General features: G+C 34.4%; 1 protein-coding gene across 1 annotated transcript; it reads left to right on the top strand.

The window, feature by feature from the left end:
* The first annotated feature begins 3,973 nt into the window (after positions 1 to 3,973).
* Positions 3,974 to 11,748, top strand: LOC129749917 (actin, muscle-type A2-like). The gene is made up of 2 exons (XM_055745044.1): positions 3,974 to 4,131; positions 10,423 to 11,748. Exon 2 carries the CDS (start codon positions 10,476 to 10,478, stop codon positions 11,604 to 11,606), a length of 1,131 nt encoding a protein of 376 aa, XP_055601019.1. The 5' UTR covers positions 3,974 to 4,131; positions 10,423 to 10,475; the 3' UTR covers positions 11,607 to 11,748.
* Positions 11,749 to 14,397: the final 2,649 nt, after the last annotated feature.

Raw genomic sequence — 14,397 nt, 5'->3', positions numbered from 1 at the left:
CAACAGTAGCAGAAACTGATGAAATTTTTATATGGTTTTAAATCGTCACGTTTTCCGCCTCTGTGAATTTAATGGAGTTTTTCGACGCGTTTTGAGCAACTTGCTGAAGAATTAAAAATGTTAAACACACATTGTAGGTTCTATATCCAAGTCAAATTGGGGGTTCATTATCATCACACGATATTTTTCACTCTATGTATAACTTTTTTTTTTCTTTCGACTATAGTCGTTTACTAGTGTTAATGGTTTTTTTTCAACTCAGGACTGCTGACTAAGAAAATTCGAATATTAAAAAAAAACCCTATGAAACATAACTGTTAGCAAAAATAATGATATGGTCTTCCTTTTTCCGGTTCCGCTGAAAAACTTTCAGGCAAGCTTTCGAAAAAAAAAATCATAATATTTCTGAAAAGGAAATGATCTTATTCACTATTAACTTGCTTATCGAAAATTGAAACACTTTCCAAAAATTTTTCAAATTTGTTAAAGTTATTCCGATCCTAGAGAACTTTTTTCCGAATGGGCAAACAATTTTATATGAAAGCTGGTGGTGCTTCTTTCCTTTATAGCTTTGAGTTGAAAATGGTTCTGAGATTTGGTTTGACATTTGCTTTGGGGATAAGAGGAATATTATAAGTGCTTGAGAGGCTTTTAATATTTAAAACAGCGAGTTGTCCAACTTAACAATTCCCCAAATTGTTCGACCATTCGACGATAACATGATCTACAACTTTTCGTTCAGAAATTTGGTCTGCGAAGTTTTAACTTCTTCCAATGTGGCATTGAAGTCGCATTGAAAATCGCTCATTTTGTACTAGATTAAATACTGAATGATATCCCTAAACGCCTCAAAATACCTCCAAACCGTTAAGTTTAAACTCCATGCAGCATTTTTAGCGGCAGGTCAAGAATTCTCTGAAAAGCATGAATTTTGCAGGAACAATAGGGAACTAGAAAAAAGAATTTTAGGAGATATAAGAGCAAGACATATTTTTATCTGAATACATTGTCCAGGAAAAAAATAGATAAATTGGCAAAATACCGCACAATTTTCAGAATGTTGACTGACCCCTAAACGTTAACTTATTGCGCAGAAATTCGGCGAGGCTGGGCCATTCGTCCGAAAGTCATAAGGCCGAAAGCCATTCGGCCGATGGACGTTAGGCAGAAAGGGTTGTCAGGCCAAATAGGCCACTAGGCCGAATAGGTTATTCGGTCGACGGTTATCCCGAACAGCCGAAGGCTGTTAGGCCAAAAGGATGTTCAGCCGAATAGTCATTTGGCCGAATGGTCATTAGGCTTAATGATCGTAATGAATGGTTGCTAGATCAATAAGAAATCTTTTACACTTGTTTGCATGTTAGGCCGAATGGACTATAGGCCGATGGATGATAGGCCGAATATTCGTAAGGCCAAATGGGCACTTGTATCTAGGTCTGATGACTATTCGCCCTAACGACCATGCGGTCCAACTACTGATCGGCCTAACATGCAATAAAGCGATAATATGTCTTATAGGCCCAGAATAAATTCAGCCCAACGACCATTCAGCCTGACAACCATTCGGTCTAGCGACCATTCGGCCTATCGTCTATTCGGCCAAATAGCCTTCGGCCTAATGTCCCATTAGCCCTTTTATCTCATTCGGCCGAACATCCGTCGGCCTTTTAACTAGTTAATAATTTGATATTTGACTAAGATATTCTCAGTTTTTCAACTCATTATCTTGAATACTGAACGCACCACAGACATCAGACTTTGAAAAATTGAAAAATTTATATGATGAAGGAAAAAATTAAATCACATGTATTTCTATGGAAAACATTTTTTTGTTAAATTTAAAGTACTCAATATGAAAGCTTATATTAAAAGCTATCATTTGAACCATTCTAAATTTTTACACACTAAATTGATCTACGATCAAAATGAGTAAATAAATATTTTTTTCGAAAGTCAAAAACTTTAAAGCCAAGCCAAAAAATCCCCGCATTTCCCCATACTCCCCATTTACTATCAATATCTAGTTTAAAGTCCTAAAAATACAATGAAAGAGATTCCAGGCACCTTAAATCACCGTTTTTTTTAGTTATTGTCAAATAAAGCTGAAAATATCATGTAAACGGGTAATTTTTACTCATGAATGATTTTAAATTCAACAAATTTTATGTTGGTTTATCAAAAAAAATGTTTCACATGATTGATCAATCATTTCACACATTTTTCTCTTGAGTTTCATGAAATGTCTTGATGATGTTTATCATTAAACTAGCTGATTCCAGACGAACATGTATGAGAGTCAATTGCCAAGCATTTTCCAGAAGCATTTCCAAATTTATTGTTGAGCAATAATTGCAAAAATGTTGTACGATCACTTTTAATGACGTGTGCAACTAAATTTGAAAACAGGAATCAATAGACCGTGCCGAAAACCCCCGTGTATGAATTTGTGCAGATATTGCCTGGATTTTAGGTTGGAAATTTTGAAATAAAATGCCTGAACTTTGCCAGGTCTTGAAAAAATTGTCTGGATTTGCCCGGTCCGGATACATCCGGAATCTTATGTATGATATTATTTTCCATCCAATGTAGCGTGGCACAGGCGAAAAAAAATGACTTTTTATGATTTTCCCCAGAAATAATGTGATGGAAACAGAATAAATTAATTTGAAAAATCATTAGAAAGGAGTCTCTTTTACATTTCAATAAAGAAAATTCAATCGAAATAACCAATCTTACCATGTTTCTCCAAAACGAAGTTAGAAACCCAATATTTACATTTATTATTTCGGACATACGATCAGAATTTAAAAAATCTGAGAAATCTTTGAATATTGCAAAAATGATGTGTTCTGTGACATAGATCTGTGATGCAAATATGCTCAAAATTCTGTGAATGCATAGATATTCTGTGATTTCGAAATCCTTGGGCACAGTCCGTGTAGCAAAATATCGCGCATAACTTCTTGTCCCGGATTTCCTATTTATAAGCTTTAAACTGCCATTTAATGAAGGTAAAACTAGAGTAACCATTTGAGAAAAGGATAGTTTGTCTTTACCGAACAAAAGAACACTTTTTGAAATTTTTTGAAACAATTCTTATCACTACACAGAAAAAATTTAGACTATTACGTGTCACTGAAAACTGCAACCTTTAAAATAAATCACCTGTAATTAACAAAACCTGTAATTTTAATTTTTTTTCCTTGAAAGTTAACGAAGATTCATTTATTATTACCGCAAATGTCCTGTAAAAAAGTTGTTCACTAAAAATTAAATGTCACGAAATCATGTTTTCGACCTGTAAAATAACGGTAAATGTCCTGCTCCTTTTTGTTACAGGACATTTGCGTAATTTTACAGGAAATAATTTTTGCTGTGTATATAGATTTTGGCGAATTTTCTCAGCTTTAAATACATACGGTTTAAATTGTTTCAAGTAAGTTTTATTACATAGATAGAATCATAATGGAATTTATCAATTATAATTGGATATTCTTGAGATTCCTAAATAGATACTTCGGAATTCACCCCATTTTACGGTACTACAGAAAGAAAAATCTCTCATGCATCAAAAACAAAAATCAAACGTAAAATCGTGTCACTCGCAAGCACGATCAGTCCGAATGAACCAAATTAGTTTCCGATCGATCGGTCGTGCATCGAGCCCCGATCGCCAAGTCGCGTGCTCACTTCACGATTGGCGTTGAGATATTTTGGTTCCCAGAAGCGCACCATTAAAGGACTTGGTTTGCATTTTCCCACTTGTGACTTGGCAAAGCGTGTCGAACTCGACAATGCACAATGCAGAATGGCGTTGCGCCGCCGGTGAAAAATTCCCAAAAATGGTCACAATCTGGGGCAGCTGTTTTTCTTTTAGTTCGGTTGATCGAGAGTGCGAAAAATTCGTTGTCGGGATCGATCGTGACCGAGGTAATTGGGGTAAATTGATAGTTTTTCCGATTGATGAACGAGATCCGTTTAAGGATGGAACCTTTCTTCGGATCGTTGTTATCAGGAAGCCGGTATAAAAGCTAAACTGTTAGTGCCAAGGATTTCAGTCATCGATAGTGCCTGAATAGTGCGGTGAATTCCCAGATTTGCTTATTTGCTGTCTGTTGCTGTTGTTTGGAGGTTGGTGAACTTTTGCTGGAATGTTTGGTGTTAATAAAAAGACAGATGATGAACTTATCGGATTAAGTGATGAGACTCTCAAAAAAGATCCATCAAAAAAAGAACTTGGTGCTTGAAAACTATGTTAAGTGAACACTAATTTCGATTCATGGGGATAATAACAGAAACCAGAATACAGAGAGATCGAAACCGTTCAGATGAATTGGTGTCGCAATTTTTATGGATGCGTTGTGGATCGAGTCAATTCAGAAATGTGACATTTTAAAGTGGATATTTTGCTGAATAGTTCGGCAGGCTTTTCGAGCCACCGCACGCTTCTGAAAATGGAGTTATGACAGTTTTACCCTCAATTATCCGAAGTTTTTAGTAAAGTTTAGAAAAAGCAAGTTCGGACTTGAAAATTTTGAACCAAATGAGACTTATCTTGTGTGATTTTTGCCAAAGAATCGAATGAAGGCCGTTTAAGCCACCGCACGTAACCTAAAATGGTGTTATGACTGTTTCTACCATCAATTCCCCTATTTTTTTCAATTTACTGAGAAAAAAACATGCTCGGACTTGAATGTTTTGAATCAAATGAGACCTTTCTTGAGTGTTTTGTTTTTTTTTTTGAAGAATCGAGCCACCGCACGCATCGAAAAATGAAGTTATCCCCCCGGAAGAAGGCAAAGGAATAGTGATTTCCCAAAATCTAGACACTATCCAGGAAAATGTGGGAATTCTTTAGTAAAAATCAAAAGAAAAAATACTCTAAACGTTGTTTTTTTTTCATAAAATCGCATCAGTCAGATTATTTGAATGAACTTAGCTCCAAAAATTGATGTGGACGATAAATATAGATATAATTGTTAACGGGCAATTTAAATTTTCATTCATTTTGCAAATAAAGTGAAAACATTCGGGCATTCTTAAGTGAGACTAATCTCATTGAAAATTCTATTCTATATTCGGAACTTACGACTGTAAAAATTTATGCACCAACTTCTTTTGTGAATAGCTTCTGATAGCATTTTTCGAGTATAATCTTCAAATATCTATCAACAAGTGAGAAATTTTTTGAAAAACTGTAGTAGAATTGTGGACTTGGGATAAGATTTCGAAGTTTAGGCTTCAGTTCTAAGTCGAGATTGTTACTCTTTATCCACTTGAGTCGTTCATCAAAATTTGATAAAGATTTTAAAATTTACAGTCAGAAATAAACCACGATTTGAATAAAAATTATTCTAGATCAGATACACAGTACAAACTGTCATCATTGGAGATAAATAATAGTTTAACTTTTCTTCAATTCATTTTCTTCATTTTCGAATAATGTGGTGGTATCTTGATGTTTGAAAAAGATAATTTTGCACTTAAGAGAATTCTAACAATATTCATAGTCGATAATTGAAATGAATTATGAAAAAAAGAATATAATTCTATCACAAGAGTGCTCAAACATCAAAGATTAAAATTGGTTTTTTTTTCAAATTCTTCCCAATATCTTAAAAACTTACTTCAAAAGTAAGGTTGCCAGAATTTTCTCAGCACGTATCCGGGCTGGACAAATTCGGGATTTTTTTTATCTAAAAACCTTACAAAACCCGGGCATAGGTTTCAAAATTGAAATCCGAAAATCCGGGCGAACTTAAGGCAAACATGGTCGAAATTCAGGATTTGCTCAGCAAAAATCAAGAAAAAAAAACTTGAAAAAACCATCAAAACTCAACAGCAGGTTTGAAATCGTTTTAAGGCTTCTAAGAAACTTTTCATAAGAATTTTAACAAAACTTGCTCGAAAATTTATGTTTTGGCCCCATAAATTCAAAATTTTACATCCCAATTTTTTTGTTTGATTTGGCAAATCAGGTGAATAAATCTGGGAAAAATCCGAGCTTTAACCAATGAAATTTGGGCAACCGGGCCGGACCGGACTTTTCCCAAATTTCTGGAATAAATAAATACAATCTGGCAACCTTATTCTAAAGAACATTTTTGAATAGCTATACTAACTTTATTTATTTATAATACAAGATGTTCGACTCATTTCTAGAATTTGATAAATTAAAAATATATTTAATGTATCGCATTTGTGATTGTTATCTTCAAAAATTAAGGAAGATTCCAGAAAACAAATTTTTAAATTTAAAATAAGTGAAACTTAAAGCTCTAAAAACTTAGTTGCCGTCAATCAATAATTCTTTATTCCAAGAGAGGATCAAAGCTACAAAAAATACTTTTCTAAGTAAAAAATCAGGTTTATTGACTAGAAAATGTGATTTCAAAACACAACACTTCGGAATTGAAAAACAATACAAAAGTTTTAAATTACTTTATGAAGAAATTAATCACCGTAATTTATGTTTGTAACTTAATTTAGCAGCCTTATCGGGGAAAAGTGATGTCTTTTTTAGTAGGGACATCTTATGATTACAAAATTTTAATAGATGAAAAGAAAATTATAAGAAATGAAAGATGATGAAAATGAGCGAGTAGAATTTAATTAGAAGCATATCCATCACATATTAAACTTTTCACCATCTTTCATTTCTTGTAACTTTCTATCCATCTATAAAATTTCATAATCTTAAAATTTCCATACTAAAAAGTACATCACTTTTCACCAATAAGGCTGATAAATTAAGTTACTGCTATAAATAACATTTCAAAAATTTAATCAGTGGGATTTTAACATTTGATTAATTCATTTGAAAATCAATTCTGAATATGAAGATGTCAAAGACATCGTTTGTAACATTTTAGAAGAAAAGTATTTCAATGAAGTTATCACATAATTCGAAGGGCAAGTCTTTGAAATTTTTTTCCATGCATAAATAAGCATTGTTGAGGCTGAAATTGAAATTGCAAGAATATTTTGCACCAGCTGAAAATAATTTGTTTTTTATAATTCGAAGTTCCTAAAAATTCTTTAAATTGAAAATAAGTTTTAAAAAAGTTAAAAATTAGTTCTTATGCAGAATTTAAACATTAAAAAGCTTCAAAATGGGGATCCAGAATTGAAAGTTCAGAAGCAGATTCATCAATTTTCCATGTTGTTCATATTTCAATTCAAATTTGAATTAAAATTTAAGTTTTAAATTTCAATTCTTGAAATGAAAATGTTGATTGGAAATCTAAATTCAAAAATTGGTTTTTTATCTGATTTTCCTGTGGTTCACGACGAAAAATGAAACTGTTGTTTTGACGTTTCGGCTTACTGAAATTAAGCCTCAGCCTCAGAACAAAACACGCGACAAAACAAGTTTTTTTTTTCAGAGGATGGCTGAAATTCAGTAAACCAAAACGTGAAATTCAGCAGTTTCATTTTTGGTCGTAAATCACCGAAAAATATCAATTAAAGAAGACCACATCTGTACATTCCAGAAATTGTTTTGAAATTCGGAAACAGATCCAAAATTCAAATACAGAGTTCAGGTGCAGAATACAGATTTAAAATTAATATTCGAAATGCAGATTCAGCTTCAGCTCGTAAATGAGTTTCACAGACAAGATAAAATTATCAAAATGACTATTTTGTTGAGGAATTCAAATTGCAAAAGATAAAATAATTATTATTTTGATTGTAAATTCGAATTTAAAATTTCAAATCTTCGCCAAGTCATTTCGAATACATGATTCAGCGAAAATTTATAAATATAAAGAAACTTTTCAGTTGATTCAGCCATCTTTTCAATTAAAAAACCTGGTTTCTATTTTTTTTTAAATTATCCACAAGGTTTGAATTACGGAATTGATTTTCAATGACAAATAATTTCTAAAATCTTGCTGTAAAACAAATTTCAGGTAATTCGATATCTTTTAGTGTATTATTTAACATTGTAAATATAGCAGTTTTTTTTTCAAATGCTAAATTTCAAACTATAATTTAAATTTGGAATTTTTTGAACAGCAAAATTTAAAACTTTATTTTTTTTTCTCATTTGGATAGTTTGAAACATAGAATAAGTTTAAAAAAAAACTTATTCTATGTTCCAATCAAATGAGCCTAACTCACCAGATTTTAGAGAAAATTCAATGATTTCAAGTTTTCAATTTTATTTCTAAAGGAATCCTTATACAAATATAGATTAGTACAAAGAAAAACTTGTTAATTTGTATAATCCAAGTATGGTTTGAGGTAAAATATCATTGTTAAAATCCATGAGGATTTCATTTCTATAAAAGTTTATTTATTCTCGAATCAAGTGTTCAACAAGTGCGATTTTTTAAAGTTTTTATTAGACGTTTTAAAAAACAAACGAGTTTATGCGAAAAAAACTGAGTTTATTTGTCTCGTTAAAATTAGATTATTGAATTCATTTATAAAAAAGCATTATTTTGTTGAATTTGTATTGAAGAAATACTATAAAAGTGTTGAAGTAAAAAGTGTGGATCAATTTTCGTGACGTTACAACGCATTCTTTTACCAGATGCTACTCACAACCTCTTTCTGGAAATTGCATTGAATTCCTCTGAAACAAATGAAGAGACTCTCAATTTTCAACAATATATGACGGTTATTGAAATCATGAACTGAAAAACACTAAAATTTTGATGACGTCAAAACGCCAAAAAATAGAAACATATATCACCAATTCTAGAGCGTTAACTTGAAGAGATTATTCTTTATATCATATCGTGCTTAAAATATGGCTTTTTTTCTCATAATTTTGCATTTTTATTTTAAAATAGCTAGTTTTTTGACAATGTTATTCTTCAGATAAAAAATAATTGTTAAAATCAATTTATTTTCATACTAAAATTAACAAACTTCAATGATAACATACGGAATTCTTTAAAAAATGGTAACTGAAATGGGAATGGGTCAAATATAGAATTCTGCTTTGAATTTTCAATGTAGATACATGATATGATTTAAAAAACTCAGCAATGATAAACTTTCATAATATTTTAGATGTAACTTTGGCAAGTTATTCTCTAAAGATTTTTTTAATATAAAAAACTTTTTCATTTACAAAGAAGGGATTGGAACATTGCTATTTGTTATGTTTGGAGCATTAGATTGAGTTAAAAAAGGATGATTTTTGAATTCCCCTAACCCTGGGGTCTAAAAAGCTTTATGAGTAAATTTGAACTTTTAGATTTGTATCGGAAAATTAAATATTTTGTGTTGAAAAATCAACATAATTTTTGTTGCTTCTGTAAAATCAAGCTTGTTAATGGTTTTTGTATCAATTTATAAATTCTCCGAAGGAAATTTGTCGCCGAACAAATTTGTCGATGTCCTTGACTTCTTATCTTATTAGACATAAAAGTTATAACCTGTTTAATAGGGGCTAGTCTTTTAGCATTGAAAAACAATAAATTCAATTGACATCACTGCTGAGTGCCTAGCGAGATATTGCATGACTACTTTTCATGTAATATTTCGCCAGGCATCAGTAGTGAAAACAATTGAATTGAATATTTTTCAATGCCCGAAGACTTACCCCTATGAAACCCCTAATCACTTTTTTGTCTAAAAAGATACGAAGTTACGGCCATCGACAAACTTATTTAGCGAAAATTTTCCTTTGGAGATTTCATAATTTGGCACAAAAACCATCAGCAGGCTCGGTTTCACAGAAGAAACAAAAATAATGCTGATTTTTCAGTACAAAATATTCAATTTTCGCAAACAAACCTAAAAGTTCAAATTTACTCATGTAAACTAAGGTTTCCAGAATTTTTTCAGCACGTATCTGGGTCGTACAAATCCGGGCAATTTCATATAAAAACCTGGCTAAGTCCAGGCATTTGATTTTAAAATTGACTACCATATATGCAGGCAAAATCCGGGCAAACTTTGTCAAAACCCAGAAATTAGTCTACAAAAATCAAAAAAGAAATGACAAAAAAAAATTTCTTCAAAACTTATCGAGAAATTTAAAATCGTATTTTAGGCCCCCAAAAAACCTTTCATGATAATTTATGCTAAACTTGCTCAAAAAAGTTCGTTTTGGGACATAAAAAAATGTTCATCACAAATTGTTTTATTTCTCGTAGGATTTGCCAAATAAAGTGAATACATTTGGGTAAAATCCGGGCATTTTCAATGAAATCCGGGCAACCGGGCCGGGCCGGACCGAATTTTGTATCAAATATACGGGCACCGGATAAAACCGAGCAATCTGGAAATCTTAATGTAAACGTAACTTAAAAATTATGCAAAAAATCAGTTATGAGTTTTGAACCTAAACGAAGCTTTTAACATCCCAGAGTTTGAGAAATTCAAAAATGACCCCCAATCAATCTTCTGGAGCATTAACCAAAAATAACACTAATTAAAAATATTTTCCACCCTCTTTTTCAGTTTACTCCCGCACTTTTTCACTGCCCCCCGTTTCTTCTTGAACCACTGCCAAAATGTGCGACGATGATGCCGGAGGTTTGGTGGTCGACAACGGATCCGGAATGTGCAAGGCCGGATTCGCCGGGGATGACGCTCCTCGGGCCGTATTTCCCTCGATCGTGGGCCGTCCCCGGCATCAGGGCGTCATGGTCGGCATGGGTCAGAAGGATGCCTATGTTGGGGATGAAGCACAATCGAAGCGAGGTATTCTTACGCTGAAGTACCCTATTGAACATGGAATCATTACCAATTGGGACGATATGGAGAAGATTTGGCATCACACTTTTTACAATGAGTTGAGAGTTGCGCCCGAGGAACATCCGGTTCTGTTGACGGAAGCTCCGTTGAATCCGAAGTCTAATCGGGAGAAGATGATCCAGATCATGTTCGAGAACTTTGCCTGCCCGGCTGCTTACGTTGCCATTCAGGCCGTGCTGTCTCTGTACGCTTCCGGTCGTACTACTGGAGTTGTACTCGATTCCGGAGATGGTGTCTCCCACACCGTACCGATCTACGAAGGTTATGCCTTGCCACATGCCATCCTCCGTATGGATTTGGCTGGTCGCGATCTTACCGATTACCTGATGAAGATCCTAACCGAGCGTGGTTACTCGTTTACAACCACTGCTGAACGTGAAATCGTCCGTGATATCAAGGAAAAACTGTGCTACGTAGCCCTAGACTACGAACAGGAAATGCAGGCCTCGGCCGCTTCTTCCTCGTCAGAGAAATCTTATGAACTTCCCGACGGACAAGTTATCACCATCGGAAATGAGCGATTCCGTGCTCCGGAAGCCCTGTTCCAGCCATCGTTCCTCGGAATGGAAGCTAGTGGAGTTCATGAAACCGTCTACAACTCGATCATGCGATGTGACGTCGACATCCGTAAGGATCTGTACGCCAACAGTGTCCTGTCCGGTGGCACCACCATGTACCCTGGTATTGCCGATCGTATGCAGAAGGAAATCACTTCTCTTGCTCCGTCGACCATCAAGATTAAGATCATTGCTCCACCTGAGCGTAAGTACTCGGTCTGGATTGGAGGATCTATCCTGGCATCCCTGTCCACCTTCGCAACCATGTGGATCACCAAGCACGAGTACGATGAGGGTGGTCCAGGAATCGTTCACCGCAAGTGTTTCTAAGCCTCAACAATCAAGAGTAAAAGGACTGTCCAAACGAAATATACCGCACGTTGTTTTGTTGCTTCAAAGCTTCGAGGTGTTTACGTTTTCATTACCATTTAATACTTTTTTGAAAATATATTTTGTATGCATCTATCTATAAGGGAAGCGATTTTTATTTCGATTTTCTATATTCCAACAAAGAAATCCTCTAACAAGCATTCATAGCTATTGTTTAGTTGCTTTAGAGCAAGTTCACAGGTGTTGGGAAAAAGTGGTAAAAATTTTGATACTTGTAGCACATTTAGAAAATTTTACCATGTAAAATGTTTTCAAGATCTTTTAGCGTGGTATTATTTTACAGCACTGTTTCTATTTCAGCCGTATGTAATAGAAATATTGCTATTTTTGCATCACAGCATGTGAAAATAGAACACGTGTTGTAAAAAAAATTTGAAGGCCGCTGATCTTGAAAGTGTTTTTGCATGGTGAAGTTTCCAAAATGTGCTAAAAGTGTCAAAATTTCTTGTTTCTACTTTCTAGGTCCCGTTTCAATTTCATCTTACTGTTTTGAAGAATATTTTTCTAAATACAAAACTCTGCTGTGGAATGTGATAAAGTTTAATTCTGTCTAAGTTTATTGTTGAGATGTCTAATCAGTGTTTTCAAGGAATTACATTCCTTCTAACTTTACAGAAATGATAATTTAATGCACTTAAAAATTTTCCGAACATTTTTGATAAAAAGAAAAGATAAATGGCATCCTTCTTATTTATTCTATAATACGAAACTTTATGTTTTCAACTTTTACTTTGCAAAATTTAAAAATCCTTGAGTTTTTTTTAACAATGTATGCGTAGTGCACTAGCACTAGCTAACAATACATAAGAAACTCAGAAAGATGGGAATTCTCCAGAACCCGGAAACGTTACACGATTTGTCTATGTATCGTGTGACCAACATCTTTTAAATAAGCCTTGGTGAATCTCGTTTTAAAGCTCTTTTTCCGCAGATTTAAGCTTTTTTGCCTTGAAAGCATAGGAGATGAAAGCTCAATTCTGAAGAAAAAAGGTTAAATCTGTCAAAAAAGGGGAAATCTGAGAGGAAATCTGAGAGATGTGCTCCACACGGTTGGAATAGAATTGCCGGCTTCTGGAATAGCTAGTGTAGAGCAAAGGCGGGGCAATTCATGGGAGTTTCCATCAACATGCCCTCTAGTTTAAAATTTATACACCTAACACACTTTCTCCTTTTGGCGCACTAATCCCTGTCGATACACTTTTCTATCAAATTTCTATAAAATAAAAATTCTGTCTAGTTTTCATTCCGCCGAACATGCCATTAATATTAAAATCATAAAAATTACTGCGATTAAAATCATATAACATACAATGAAAACGCAATTGTATCAGCATTTTCTTGCAAACAAATTGGGAGCACTCATTTGAGAAATTCGTGTTACTTGCAGGGCCGGATTAAAGTCTTTTTCACATAGATTCTGGTCGGATAAAATAGATTATTTCTCCGCAAAGAAATAACGCACAACAAAAGTAAAAATGTAATTTTGTAGGATTTTTATTGCACTTTAAGGGAAAAAAATACATAAAAATCATTCGTCAGCTTTTCGGATGAATTTTCGAACCTTTTTTGTGATACCACTCATCATTTTCTGCACAGTACAGCTGGTAACCTCATACGCCATCTTGTTCCATCACTTTGAGCGGGGTTTTTCATGGTTCTGCCACATTTCTTCAGTTTGCCCTTAACTATTGCCCAATATTTCTCGATAGGACGAAAATCCGGACAGTTTGGTGGATTGATACTTTTTTCAACAAAATCGATCTTGTTCTTCTTATACCACTTAAAGACATCCCTGCTGTACTGGCAGCTTGCCAAAACCCTTTTCTGGAGACATACTTCTTTGTAAACATTTTCATTCATTGTGCCCCCAGCGATGAAAATCTTAGTCTTCTTCCCACAACTACAGATCCCTTGCCAAATCATCAACTTACGAGCAAATTTATCTGCGAAAACAAACTTGAATCTACCCGCAACATTCCCTTTACGCTTCGCAAGGTAAAATTTGTTACCGAGTATTTGTCCAAAATCCATTTGGACGTAAGTTTCGTCGTCCATCAAAATGCATCCGTTGTACTTGGTCAACACTTTCTCGTACAACTTTCTTACCCTGGTTTTGGCAACCAGGTTTTGTTTGAGCGTCCTTTTGGCGTGTTTGCTTGCACGATACGACCGCAAGCATTCTCGCAAACAAATTCGTCGAGCTGTACTGTGGTTCGTCTTGAACTTTTTCGCCAAATCACGCAAGGAGATTCTAGGATTATTGTGAATTGATCGAATTACCTTTGCTCGCAGCTTCCGGTCATATTTTCCACTTTCACGCCTGGTTTGTTTTGCTCGATCCACCGTAAGGGTCTTCCGGTAACGTTGCAGCACTGAATTTACAGTCGATTTTGGATATTTCAGGAATTTCGCGTTCTTTGCCCCTGACCACGTCGGTTTCTGTACGTAATTGTGTAGAATTTTCTCTCGCCTTTCGCGTTCCATCGTCGATAACTATTGACTGACTGCTTCAATCTTGATGAAATTTTCACTACTAAGTAAACAAACCATCCGGATCAAAACACTGTCAATAGATTTGCGATGTGAAAACTAGGGGCGCTGCAGAAAATGAAAAGATGCGACCAGATTCTATGTGAAACAGACTTTAAGTCATCGGGAGGCCCGGGGCAATTTTTCTCGAAAGGCCCCTATGATTCGATTTTTTTTCCAATGCTATCCTAGAGAATACAAA

The sequence above is a fragment of the Uranotaenia lowii genome, chromosome 2 (assembly GCF_029784155.1).
Source record: "Uranotaenia lowii strain MFRU-FL chromosome 2, ASM2978415v1, whole genome shotgun sequence".
In the NCBI taxonomy this organism is placed as follows: domain Eukaryota; kingdom Metazoa; phylum Arthropoda; class Insecta; order Diptera; family Culicidae; genus Uranotaenia; species Uranotaenia lowii.
This window is presented reverse-complemented; position numbering and strand designations above follow the sequence as displayed.